The sequence below is a fragment of the Centruroides sculpturatus genome, unplaced genomic scaffold (genome assembly GCF_000671375.1).
Source record: "Centruroides sculpturatus isolate CEXI.00-Female unplaced genomic scaffold, Cexi_2.0 scaffold167, whole genome shotgun sequence".
Taxonomy (NCBI): domain Eukaryota; kingdom Metazoa; phylum Arthropoda; class Arachnida; order Scorpiones; family Buthidae; genus Centruroides; species Centruroides sculpturatus.
The window spans coordinates 530,900-546,125 of NW_019384372.1; the positions used below are offsets into that span (position 1 = coordinate 530,900).

General features: G+C 27.7%; 1 protein-coding gene across 1 annotated transcript in view; it reads right to left on the minus strand.

Moving 5' to 3' along the window:
- LOC111615272 (twitchin-like) overlaps positions 1-15,226 on the minus strand; it is a 263,599-nt gene that overhangs the window by 148,791 nt on the left and 99,582 nt on the right. The window contains exon 29 of the mRNA XM_023356687.1: positions 9,498-9,596. Within this exon, the coding sequence (XP_023212455.1) occupies positions 9,498-9,596 (99 nt within the window). The remainder of the gene's footprint in view (positions 1-9,497; positions 9,597-15,226) is intronic.

Genomic DNA, 15,226 nt, shown 5'->3' on the forward strand with positions numbered 1-15,226 from the left:
AATTTATTAAATTAACAAACATTNTATTGTTATCATCTTGTTATTTGTAACCTTTTAGTATAGCATTTATTAATTAAATTTATATAATATCTTAAACTTGTGTGTCTACTTGTACTCGGCCAACACCTTATTGACTTATCCACGACCTCCCACTTGATTTTCGCCCTCCTAAATTGCCATCCACTGACCCTGTGAGCAGGACTCGCCTTCCCATTGTCAGAAAACGGTTTAAGCTTTGATGCTTAAACCCCAATTCTCACATCTTTGTCACTGCTTTATATTATTTAGATTGCATTTATTCTATTTGGTTTTATGTTAAATGATACAGCCAAATATAATGAATGGCTTCATTTATAAGTTATATAAGTTCATTTTGCATTTGACATTTCTTTTTTCCATTATGTTTTAAAATGGCTGAAAACATTAGCAGAAGTTGAAACTGCTGATTCACCAAAGGTTGTAGTGTGGTTTTTTATTTGTTTTGAAAACAGAAAATTATCAAAATGATGAAATAGATACTCAGTGGTTTGATTCTTTGGAAAATTATTAATTGGAATAGTTATCATTTTTGTTTATCCTGTATATTAAATAAATTGTAAAGAAACAAAAATCAAGTGAAAATTTTATAATTCAAGAAAATAACCAAAATAAGAAGTATAATATAAATGTAGTGAGTCCACATTCCAAAAAAGAAACAGCATTGAATAAAACTGGTTGGTCATTGCAGGAATAAGCATAAAATTACCCAATAAATCATTTTAGAATAATTGAAATTATTTATCAATGATTAAAAATATCAATATTCTTCAGATTATAAGATCAATACTTATTAGAGAGTTAGATAATTATCATTTAAAATTAATATACAGAACATTTTACTTAATAATAATTACATATATTTTTAATCAACTTTTTATTATAGTAGTGCCATTTAGAAAATAGAATTATAGAAACAGTTATATTCAACTGTATTTTCAAATGAGTTGGACTGAACTTTCATGGATTGGACACAATGAAAATAATAAGGAAAAAAGAAATGGATTTAAAAATTTTGAGAAATGATTCATTTTACAATAAGAAGTATGAATCAATAAATTTAATTTTTGTATGTCAGTGTATTTATTTGTATAAATATTGCAATAACTGAATGTTTACTGTATATTTAAGTAAAAAAATCTTAATCCAGTAAATAACACCAATTTATTAAATTAACAAACATTTTTGACCTTGTTTAAAGGTCATCTTCAGATTAGAAAAAAATGGAACAGTTTAAAAGATGAAACAATTTAAAATCTATCTATATATTAATATATAAAGAAATAATGATTTTTTTGTTTGTTTGTTTACTGGAGATAATCTTCGAATCTACTGAACTAACTTTTAAAATTCTTTTGCTATTGGAAGGCTTATTCCTTCCAGATGAACATAGACTACATATTATTTTTGTTATAAAAAAAGGAAAATGCACACAAAAAAAGTTTTTACTGCAGCATTTGACTTGCATTGTCCTATTGACATTTATCTGCTCCATTCAAGAGCAATCATCTTCACTACCTGGTGGGCTTTTTTAAACTTATTATTTTATCTATTCAGTTTTGTTTACCCTGTGGGAAACATGACTTACCATAAAATTCAGACCCCTCACTCCTCCTCTCTGATTTCATCACCCTTCCTGAAACTCCAAAACTCTTTGAACAATCTAGACAAATTTTGCATAGTTACTCTGTACAATCCTCCAAAAAATATATGCTACTTTAAAACTTGGATCGTCATTCCTTACCATCACAAATTGCTAAACCCTGACTGACTTGGACCAAATTTTGCATAGTTACTCCCTGTCACCCTGTGAAAAACATACACTACCTTATGACAAGGACAACTCAATCCTCTCCCTGAGTTCCCAGGCAATGCTAAGCATTCTTTGTTAGTAATTACTATTTCTGAATGTCTAAAGTGTAGATAAATATTTCAAGAAAACGATGACACATCACCTTAATATCAAAAAAGATTAAAAGATACATAGTATAAATGGCAAGAAATAAAAGTTTATGTATGTATATTCCAAATTCAGAATTTAGAAGATATATACACAAAAAATTTTCTACAATATTTTGAATAGTATATACATATTGTATAGTCTTTTTAAAATGACACTACTATAAGTTATTATAGATCATTAATAATAATTGCAACATCTACACATTCTGAATTCAGGTTACTCAATCATTAAGAAGCTTAAATAAAATTTCAAAAACCTAACTATAGATTAATTTATTGCAGAAATCTTTGTGTTTCATGAAAAATGCAGAACAATGAAATTCAAAATAAATATAATATTTCTAAAATACATTTAACTTACTCAATTATATTTTACACTTAAACTGAAATAAAATTTTACACATAGACAATATATTTACTTTGATTTAATTATGTTTTGTTATATGTTTTATTTAATTATATTATGTTAATTATATTATTCAATTATGCTTTTTATGATTTTTTGTATTTAATACAAAAGTTTTAGATGTTCACTTCCCTGAACTTGTTACCAGCATGTAACGCATATAAGAAATGAATAAATATATATAGAAATAAATATACAGTGGGTGACAAACATTTTCAAACTATCTTGCAGTTCAATTCAGGATCACCTTAAAAGGATAGAATCCATAACCATTTACAAAGCCGGCTGAATAGCCACATGCATCAACCAGAAGGAGAAGCTAAATCTGTCGCTGGCCTGGCAATCCCTTTTAGATGGTCGTGGCTACCTCCACCAGCTCATGACCGCACACGTCAAGAAAAACTGACTTCGTTGAAATGACATTCGATCCCATTGAATTCCACACACTCCATTCAGAAGTTAGTTGACCTGAGGAAGAACTGCAAAATAGTTCAAGAACGTTTGTCACCCGCTGTATATTTCTTATATGTGTTATGCGCCAGTAACAGGTTCAGGGAAGTGAGGATTTTACTCCAGTGCTGAAGTTAGAGTGAACTTTGTGATTAATATTAGATATTCTTTTAAAATAACATTATATATTATCCTCATCCAGATTAAACATATATATGAAGGCAGTTCAGCTTTGCCATTATTGAAATTCCAGACAGAAGTTAAACTGACCTCCTATAATAGATTTTTTATATACAATCATGAAACAACTGTAAATATTTTAAATATATATACACAAGTAGTGAGGTGGGATGACGGTAGCAGGATGCCTGTAAATACTGAAATTTGGTAGTGGTCTCCAGTGGGTACTGGCTGTTGCTGTATGTAATTCAGGTCAGGCTATAACCTAGGCCATGCAGCCCTAGGTAAATATATATATATACCTACAGCAGATACCACTTGCCTCACAGGCTTCACTCACTTGTTCAAAAATTTCATGAAATGAAATTTCACTCACTTGTTCAAAAATTTCAATTCCAAGTGTCATTTTCTATTTTTTTTTTGTTTTCCTTTTTCTGACAGAAAAAGAAAAGTTTTATGATTCTAAGCTGAGTATTTTATTTATGTAGGGTAGATAGTTAATTCAAAAATGCATATTTAAGTCTGCAGTTTATATAAACTATATAATAAGAAACATTTAAAATAAAACAAAACAAAATATTTGAAAAAAAAATGTATATCATAGAATTAATAATACACAGGAATGAAAATTTCTTAAACAGTATGAAAATGACTGATTTCAAAGAAAATATTTTAGTGTAAATTAATTATGTTTTCAATAATTTTATGATTTATATAACTTACAAATAACACCTTATCCTTGCTGAGAAAATATTTATTTCATAAAAACAAACGTTTTCAGCCTGATTCACAGGCCATCATCAGGTTGTGAACGAAATTAGAACTAAAGCATTCCAAAATAGAATATAAATTCAAAAAATTAAATAACTAACAGAATAACATGAAATAAAATAAATTAAAACAAAACAAAAATTAATCATGTGAAAAATATAAATAAGAATATAAGACTGTTTACTAATAATATCTCTAATAAAATTAAATTACTAATTTAATTAGTTCAAGTTCTTAGTAAATCATAAACTTCTATGCAGAGGGAAGACTTTCTGCATCCCTCGCATTCAAACATCCTTCATTTAGTTTACTCTCTTAAATTTGGATCTTCTCCGTGGTCACCACCAAAGATGGGGAATATACAGGTTTGATGATGGCTGCATCATACAATATTTTCTCAGCAAGGATAAGGTGTTATTTGTATATTATGTTTTGTGGTTTGCTGAGTACTTTCTAATATTAATAATATTTGATTTATATTTCAGCTTCATGTTATAATTGATCTCTATACCATATTATTTATAGTAATTTTCTTTATATTTAATATATTTTATATTTAAATTTCATTTTAAAAAATTCATACAAAATAATATTTAATTATGTGTAAAATTTTATTTTACATCAAAATATATTTTATTAATGTTTTAAACAATTCTGTCATCATCATTTCTATTTGTCATTAGAATTTCATTGTTTTTAATTATAATTTGCTTGAAAAAGTTAAAAGCACTAAAGATCTTATAATAAATTGCTTTATAGTTGCTTTTTGAAAAATTATCAAATCATCAATTAAGCTAATTAGATGATTATTATTATTAAAAAGTGTAATGAGATATTTGCATGCACTTAAAATTTTAATGAGATAATCACATGCAACTAAAAATTATTTAATCATTACTTAAAAACATATATTGTTATTTGATGAATTCAAAAAATTCCCAAACGAAAGTGCAACTTAAAAATATTATTACTAATTGTTGATTGCTATAGATAATCTCTCATTGTAATGTAGAGAATTAATTGATTTCCATTACAGTATAATTGGAGTGTATAAAAGTTATAATGTTTAACATGAAATAAATCTTAGCCACCACTACAAATTGAATTTATCTGATTTGCAGATCAGAGAATACTTTTACTCTGCTATTAAAATATGAACAGTAGTGATGTCAGTTAATGTGTCATACACCTTTTGTGTACAGAAACACAAATTGAAGACAAGCTCACATATATCAGAAAATAATTTTCATTAGAAGAGTAAATTCAAGTCAAAAGAACCTATTACAAATTTTATTATGTGAGTTTTCATTCCATAGACTCCTATGCAAAGAGATCTGTGGGATTTTGTTGCAGGATTTCATCTATACCATTGAACTCTCAACAAAAATCTCAGTAAGAAATTAACATTCAAAGAAGTAAAAAGCATAGAAAAACAAATAAAGATTATCTGTAACTTATGTTTTAGTAAAAGTAAAAATAGTTAAATAATGTTAAAATTAAATGTCATAAATTCCTAAAGTTTCATTATTTTCCAAATAATGGAAGAAAAAGATCTGTTTGAATAACTTAATTTAGTGTTTGTAATTATTATGATTATATTAAAAATAAAAAATTCTGAATAATAATTTAGAATTATCTAAACTAAATTCTGAACATTGAAGATTATTATAATTTCTGAAACAAAAAAGTAGATCTCTTCTTCAATACAACTATGATCAATTTTTCAATTATTGAAGCACCCATTAAATTCAATTTAATTAAATTCAATATGTTATGTATTATTTTAAATAGAATCGGTTCAATGGGTGTAGCAGTGAGGTGACTGCCTCAAGTGATAAAATGAACAGTGAAAAATGTAAAAAAGAAAAAAAAACTAGTAAGTCAAATACAGTGAAGTCCCAGAAATGTACTTTAAAGTTGTTTATAAATAGTTCATACAAGAGTGTCAGTGCTAGAAGTACTCTCTATTGACAACTGCTCTGGAAATAGGAGCAGAAAAACCATTTTGCTTCAGATAAATTGTACAGTCAAGTTAACATCAAGATAGTACTGGTATTAAATATTTTTGGGAATTTGTTGAATACATCTTATGTGATTAATTTTATATCTTCAATACATTCATTTTACTAAATATGCAAACCTAGAATAAAAATATTTTTACTAGTTCTGATTATTCTCAAATAAGTTCTTTTATTAATAATTATGTACTTTTTCAAACTGTATGAGAAAAATTCAAAATCATGCATTATTTTAAATTCATAGTTAGTAAAGCATTGAAGCATTTAAGTTACTGTCTAATTTAATATTTTAACATTTAAATAAAAATCTTTATCAATATTGAATAATTCAATTTTAATTTTTATTACATGCTAAATATTTTTTATTACATATATAAAATCAGAGAATAACACTGGTCTAATTTTATATGAATTTTCAATTTAAATACATATTTGCTAATTTTTATGAAACATACATATCACTATAAAAAATGTATTTAATTAAATTCAAATGCATTCTTAAGAATGATAAAATATTGTATTTTAGTATAGAAATAAAATGCTTCTATATTAATATAATCATTTGTTTAAATTAGCGTATTAAAATAATTCCAGAAAAAATGTGTATCATACAAGGTATATTCAAAAATAAGTATTTTTATCACATTCTGCACAATTTAAACTACTTTTCCATATAATAACTTTCATTATTAAAGCACTTATTACAATGGAACACAAGTTTTCATATACTGTCAGGATCAGATGATGATCATTGATCCTGGATAAAAGAAAAAATAATGTTTTTTCTGTCATCATCAAGTTTTATACAGATGGTTTGAACAAGGAATGGAAGACATGTTCAATTAGAAAAAATGCTTTGGAACAATTCAAAACATGGTTTGAATGTAAAATGCAAATGCATTCAATTGGAAGAATTCAATAAGTTTTTTAGAGAAAAGTTCTAGATGTAGAACAGGGATAGGATACAAATACAAACATCTATTAACCCGATTTTTGATTAAAACCATTCCAGCAGTTTATAAATTAAATATTAATTTTGTTATAATTAATAAATTGATCAAAAGATGGCATAATGTCTACCTCTAAATAAAATTACTTAATATTTAATTATTAAATAGAAGCCATATTATAGTCTGATATAATCTGGCAGATAGGAATAAGATAATTTCCAGGTGCTAGACAGAATTACTCAAGAAGAGGTATAGTTTCTTTTGTATTGGTGAAACCTATCCTGGCACTCCTCCCTTAGAAGATAAGGAAGTATTTCCTTAATGAACTAAAGTGATTATGTCATACAAATTGTACAGACATGTATGTATTTGTTGTCTTGTGTTAAGTTTTCAATAAAGTTTATTGTGTTCAGCTTGTGAGTTGTCTCATTTCAAAGATGTACAACTCCATATCACTTTAGTACAGTGATAGATTTTAATTTATACCTTCTTCATGATATCCACTTCTGCAATGCAACTTTAGGTCATCATTGTTATCAAAAAGCTGACTAAACAGGAACTTCTTCAGATATAAGAGGTTGAAGTCAATGATATAGAATGTTGATTGCTGGCATTTTCTTGCTTCACAACAATGCTACATCACACACTGCCTGCTCACATTCATCTCATCATCACATTTGGATGGAAAAAATATACACCCCTGTACAAACCTGATTTGACACCAAATGACTTATTGCATCTCTTCTTACACCTGAATAAGTTTCCAGTTGGCCAATGATAACCTGAAAATGCAGTGTAGAAGTGCTAAAATTACAAGCAACCACATTCTATGAAGACAGTGTACAAAAACTTGTTACAATAATGGAGGCAATGCAACTATGTTGAAATGTAATTGAAAGTGTATAGAATGTGATAAAAGTAAAAATTCTTGATTGTTTAAAGCCAAATAGCACTTCTCTTATGAATATGCATCATATAATTTATAACTTGACATGCTCCCATGGTTCCATTTCTATCAGTATTAAATTTTAATATATCAATATTTAACAATTATCAAAAAAATTATATGAGGGCAGGTTTTTTCAACCTCCAATGTTCCATAAAAAAAAGACAAGTGTAAATAAAAAATGAATTTATTACCAAAAGTTAGGGATACAGACATAGTTATTTTTCAACATAATCACCATGAAGATTGAGGCATTTGTCATATTTATGGATAAGCTTTTAAATCCCCTCTTCATAGAATGTTGCTGCTAGTGACTTGAGATGGGCCTTAACATTGTTTTGAAGATCATGTTTTGAAAACCTCTGCCCTCCTAGCCACGTTTTCAGTTCAGGAAAGAGATGAAGTCTTCACACATAAAAGATGTGAAGACTTCCACCCAGCTTGAAACTTTTTAAACACCCAGTATATAGCCCCGATTTAATGCTGAGTGACTTCCAGCTCTTTCCTGAACTGAAAATATGGATAGGAGGGCAGAGGTTTGAAACTAATGACGATCTTCAAAACAATGTTAAGGCCCATCTCAAGTCACTGGTGGCAACATTTTATGAAGAGGGGATTGAAAAGCTCGTCCACAGATATGACAAATGCCTCAATCTTCACGGTGATTATGTCGAAAAGTAACCATGTTTGTACTAACTTTTGGTAATAAATTCATTTTGTTATTTATACTTGTCTTTTTTTTTATGGACCATCGAAGGTTGAAAAAAACAGCATACGTATAATAAATATCTATGAAGCAATTTTGATAAAAAATTTTTTTGGAATAAAAAAAGAATTATAAGATCTGGAGAGATTATCACGTTGATGAAAATACTTATTAAACTTTCTTCTGCATCTTGATAAAGTCTAAAGTCTTTATTTATAGTATTATTATGTTTACTAAATGAGATCCTTGCTATTTAAAAAATGTTTTCACTAATGTAAAGATCATTTCACTTTTCAGATTTTATCTTTTTTCCATTTATTACATTGCATATTCCAGTAGAAAAAAGTCATTAAATAAATAAATAAATATATTCTTTATAAAAAAATATTATATTGCTTGGTACACTGTATTATTTTTCATTTGTAAGTGTTTAACATCAAAACCAGATATCTAAATTTGTTCATATTTAATATTTTATCTTCATATATTTATTCTAAAGATTTATTCTTTTTGAGTGTTTTTAGACAGCATTACATACAATACAGTATATTAGTATTATATTCAATGAAATATAATACATTATTTTGTTATTCTCTTATAAGAGTTTATATAAGTGAAAAATTAATGTCTTATCATTCCTAAAAAACATCTAAATTTAATTAAATATTTGTTTTTATTAATATGTTTTCTTCAAAGTTTATACTTTTGTAATATAGAATATAGTTATATGTAACAAAATTTTAGAAACAAATTCTTTGTTAGTTGTTATAATTGCTTTAAGAAATAAAATTAATTAATGTAATTTTTACATGTTTTAATATGTCATATATTATTTCATGTTACATTACAGTATTTTGATAAAGATTTTTATAAAGAACATATTATAGTAAAAATTAAGGCAAATCATCTAATTAATAGTTATGTTGTATTGAAATAAGAAATAGCTCATTCAAATAATGATCAAGTTTTTTAGATAAAAATAAGAGAATTGCAAAAGAATAAAGAATGAAGCAGGGATCAAAAGATAAAAAACAGGAGGATGATGGAGCAGAATCTATCACATCCTCCAAACCTCTTTTGATCTTTTGACTCGACTGAGAACTGGCCAATCTGGTATTGCTTCAGCTAATGAAAACTTCACACCTCGTTGAAATATCTTGTCTTTGCTTGTCTAAAATATATGTATTAAAATATATGATTTATAAAAAAAAAATTATACATATTTAAACCTATGTAAGGTGCTGAAATTTAATAACAATAATTATTATTACATCAATCCTCTGCAAAATATTAAAAAAATATTAATTAACATTAAGCAATATTCTAAAAAAAAGAAATAAAAATATATATAAAATATTTTAATTTTATATTTATTAAAAAATATTAGCAATCATCATTTATTCTAATATGAAATTAAATCATCATATATGAAGAAGATATTTTTTAAGAACTTAAATGCTACATGTAACTTTATAATTTTATTTTCTAATAAATTTTCTTGTTATAAAGTGACCAATATATATTGACCAGATAGCAGATAAACTTTTATAATTCTTCAAAACAATGCTTACAATTGAAAATATACCTTACTCTAATAAATATACTGTAATAGTTCCTAGTAATATATTTAAAATAATATATAACCATAAATACTATCAATTTCTTTCATTTAAATGCTTACAAAACAGAAGAGTAAATACATTAATAACTTCATAAAATAGAAATCAAATGTTATTCTAATTTTAATTTTATATTTAAAAATTCAGACTTTTCTTAAAAATTCAGACTTTTATTTTCTTTCTACATAAAATGTAACAAAAGTTGACATTAAGCATTTTTCAAGTACAGTATATTATTCACTCAATGAAATTTTTAAGTTATTGAAAATATAGCAACCATTTCTCAATAAATATAATTAATAAAATTATATGATATAATTTAATGCTATTAAACAAACTAACTTGTTAGCAGTAAATAATTATATTGAATATATTAAGAAAAATATATTTTAATATTGAAATTAATTTTGCTATCTTTAAATTACATTAATTTTTATTTCTCTCTTTTTTATTTCATACTATTTAACATAAGATACATAAGAAATTATAATGATAGAACTTCAATAAGTAAAATTGAATCATTTTTCTTTTCATTATTGATAAAAAGATTGGTTGTTCTTTTTAAGATTTTCTTTATAAACATATTGAATGTATTCTTTCAATACATTTATGTGGGTTCCCAGATGAAGTTTGAACTCGAGTAAACTGTGAAATTCTTGCGCGACACAAGATGTAAACAACAAGACTCGGAATGGTTCAAGTATGTGTCAAACTATCTGTCAAGGTCTTAGCGGAAGACAAACTCTAACACGAGGACTCATAAACAGGTAGATCTTTGACTTGTGAGTCTATAAAATGTTGGGCGAGATAAACCTTTTCGAACAAAAAAAAAAGGGGAATTTTTGATAGATGAAAGATGAAAATGATCGTTAAATTCTTAGACGTCAAAAAATGGTAAACAATGGCCTGAGTTATGAGTGCAGGTGTTATTGTTTTATAAACAGTCACCAAGCAGAGTTGACAAAGAGGTATCAGATGGACACCTCGAATTGGACCTTTCTTGCAACCCAAAACATTTCATCTTGCACCTGCAGACAAAGAAGAGACCAATCAGGAAGCAAGGAATGGGACGAGGGACCAATCCGAAATGCAAATAGTGGGAAAAAACTATAAAAATCAGAACTTCAAGGTCGAAGGAGAATCTCCTCTGGATTAAGCCTATGGTTGTGCTTTATCTATTGTGTTGTGCTACCGCCGATCACCTAGGACACCGCAGATTAACACCGAACATCTGCATCATCCAGTGATCCTTCTTGTCCACCCGGGCTACGATTGATCACCCGAACTCTCACTGCTTCACAGGAACACCGAGATTTTGGAATTGTCCAATATCAATGTAAGCATGAATTCGAACAAATAAACGGGTTTTCTCTTGTAAAACACTTGTTCTTCATTTGTCTCCTTTGCCACTGCCCCCATACACAGTTTCCCTTAGGCTCATTCTGACGCGGGATAAATTGTACTCCTCTTTCATTCGGCAACCTTACATTTATAAAGAAAATCACAGAAAGAACAACTGATCAAGAAAAAGAAATAAATAACGTCATAAAAACGTATTTATTTAATGGATATAGCAGAAAAATCATTGATAGGTGGTTAAAAAATATCCAAAATTCTAAACTGAATGGAGAAAATACCAAGGATATGAAATTTATTAAAATAATATATGTACATAGTTTATTTGAAAAAACACAAAGAAGTTAGGAAAAGTGGTATTCTATTAGTATTGGAACAGCATAATCAATTAGCCAAAAAAATTAAAAATAAAGAAAATGAACCATAAATGGGAATATGGAACAGAAGCAACATTGTATATAAGCTGAAGTGCAGTTAGCACTAATTTCCACATTTATATAAGGGAAACTAAGCGGAAACTCCAAACAAGATTCATGGAGCACAACTGAGCAATAAAAAATAATGATGATAAATCTGTAGTCGCTAAATGGATGTAAAATAATAAAAGAAAATACTAAAGTTCGAGAAAATGAAGAAAATGTTTTAAAGAAAACTATTCAAATGTTTAAAAATGATAAAAATAGGTAATAATAAAAAACTAAATGATACGTGAATCTTGAGAGGGTTTCCTAACAGATAGAGAATGAAAAAATAAAAAAAACTAACACATGTATATGAGCTGGAGGGAAATACACCCAAAGGCAAAGTAAATGCTGATATATAAGTGAAATGTAGCTTGTAAATTTCCAGTGTAAAACCATGATGCAATATGGATTCATCAGATTCCATGTATTTGTATTGAATAGTACATAATTTTCTTTCCAAATTTGTATGTCCAGGATAAATTGTACCCTTTTAGTGGATTTTATTGTGTATGAGTACATATATTGAGAAGTTTTTACTATAAAACTAATACTGTATGTGCATATACCTAGAAATCCACAAAGAGATCTATGAATCATGACTATGGAGGGAACTATTAGATCCAAAATGTGTATCATAATAAATACATAAAAGAAAATTCTGTCTCATGGCTCTCTTATTTGATAAGTCTGTCTATAGGAAAAGTGTGCTAGCACAAAACATAGGAAAAAAAATTAATGACAACCCTAAAGAATCTTTACTTCTAGTAACAAAACGTTTAATAAATCATCCAACAAATGCTTTCAACCTTACCCAAGGTTTGCTTCAGGTTAGAGAACAATTGAACCAGTAATTAAGTTAGAAGATATCTTTAAAAAGTTTTATAATTTTACTAGAAATCATTAGCACAAAATATGAATAATTATGATTATAATAAATAATTATTATGCTTATATTCTAATATAAAATTAATATATGTCTTTGAAAGAGTTTTCATTCCATATTTTAGTTCATTTACACATTTAATAAGAGTTTTAGGTTCAAATTTTGCTCTAGTCCATTGTTTATACAGCAATTATTAGTGTTATTATCATATAATACAGTAATATGTCTCTTATAATGCTAATTCATTATTCATTAAATAACTTAACTCTTATTGAATCAAATGATTTTTCGGTAGACTTATTAATTTGAATTATAATTTTAAAGACTAACTCTATCACCAATTACAAAATTCTAATATGTTATAATAATTTTTTAATACTCTTTTCATATTTTAAATTTTAATTTAAAAAACTTTTATTATAATTTTGGCATTCATTTGATAATTGTAATAAAGTTTATAACTGTAATGTGAATAATGAAACTGCAGAAATAAAATATTCTTAAAAGTTCAAGGTCATTTATTTGAATTTAAAAAAAGGTTAAGCAAAATAACCTAATGTAATTTTTTAAATTTTCTATTGGTAATGTATTTTAATGCCCTTATAAATAAAAAAATAAATAAATTTTATACTTTATATATACAAGAGAATGCAGAAGTCATCATCTAAACATTTGTATTTCATCTAAACATCATCTAAACACTAAACATGTGTATTTCTCAGATTCACAACTGTGAATCTGAGAAATGCAGATGTTTAGTGTTTATTATTATTATTATTATCATCATAATCATCTTTACCTTTTATTACTTCATATTCTTTATTTGTGACTTAATTTATGCATAAAAATAAACGTTTTTTCTTTAATGTTTTTTCCTGCATGTTTTTTTTCCATAGTAACAATTGTATTCATATTTTTGCACCCTCTGTAAAATGAATGCTTTAAAAGTTGTATGCGCATATGCATGTATATTACATCTCTGCCTCTGACTGTCTTTGGTAGTCCAACTCTGACATTTAGTTTTACTTTGTAACACTCTGATATCTGTGTTGCAATTTATAATAACTTTCTATACCATATTAGTTTTATCTAAACATATATATATATACACTAGGACATCATGTGACTTTGTTGTATCATGGTAGAAAGGAAGCAGAGCCAAAAGAAAAAAAAAATGATACTTGAACCTGAAAGGCACAGAAGAGGTGATTCTTGTACAGTACTGACAGACATTGACAGATGAACTTTGCACTTGCTGCCACAATAACGGTTATCCTCATACCTGCAGGCCACGGAAAACATGATCCTTGCACTGGCCAGATACAGAGTGGTGTGTTTTGTTTATTTTTCACACCTATTTTCCGTTATGCAAACATAATTCTGTTATGTTTGCATAACGGAAAATAGGTGCGAAAAATTCTGTTAGATGCACTTGTCGCATCAGAAAGCATGGATATTGTCACTGACCTTTGGATGTTAATGTGTGTGGGGGGGCATGATTTTGTTTATTCTGTTTGAAGCTTTACTCTGTACTTTCGAAAATTTCTGAAATTTTGCAGTAAGGTTTGTATATTAGAAAGATTCATGTTATTAAATTTTAGTGGTTTAAGGTTGATGGGGTGGGAAGATAAAGGGTGGTCATGTGTCATATCTCGAGTAGGGTTGGACTTAATGACAATTTTACTTGTTATTAATGTGCAACTTACTACATAATCTGTTTACTTACTTAAATCATAACATAACTTCCTAATACCATTTTGTCAGATAACTGTCAACTTTCACACCTGGGAGCTAATCCTTCAATGAGTTCTTCAGCAGCAAAAGTGATGCTTTCTCATAATTTCTGACCTATTGTCTTAAGTTCATTGGTTGAAGATAACAAGGAACTGAAAAATTGAGTGAGTTGTCGCCCGTTCTTCGAGAAGTACTATCATCTCAAAATTCCTCCAACAATTAACTGTGTCAGTGCCCATCAGGATATCACCTACTCACCTTGGATATTGCAGAACATTATGCCATAAAGACAACTTCTTGTCTTTACCACAACACCGGAGAATAGTAATATAATTACCTCTTTCTAACCTGTTACCGGTGTGTCTACTAACTCTTAACGATCCAAAACGAATCAAAACTAACGTTTTCGAACCCTTAACCGGTTCTTCTTCAGGTTTTTTCGAATCTCTGATGGAAAATGCAGCTCGTAAAAACTTTAAATTCGAAATATGTAAGTTCGAATGCACGTTTCCCGTTTCCGTCGTTGTATGTCATGCGCAGTCGACTCCAAACTGGCTATCATAAATTACTATTCATAAACGCTAGCCACGCTGTTGATAACGTAATCTCTTCTTTATAATTGATGCATTGATTATCCTTAAGGTTAGCCAAATATATGCTGGCCGCCTCTAGCCATCTGATATGGTGTACGTGCCGTGCGGTGCGGATAATTCTTGCTTTCTTAAATTCGGGTTCTATATCTGGA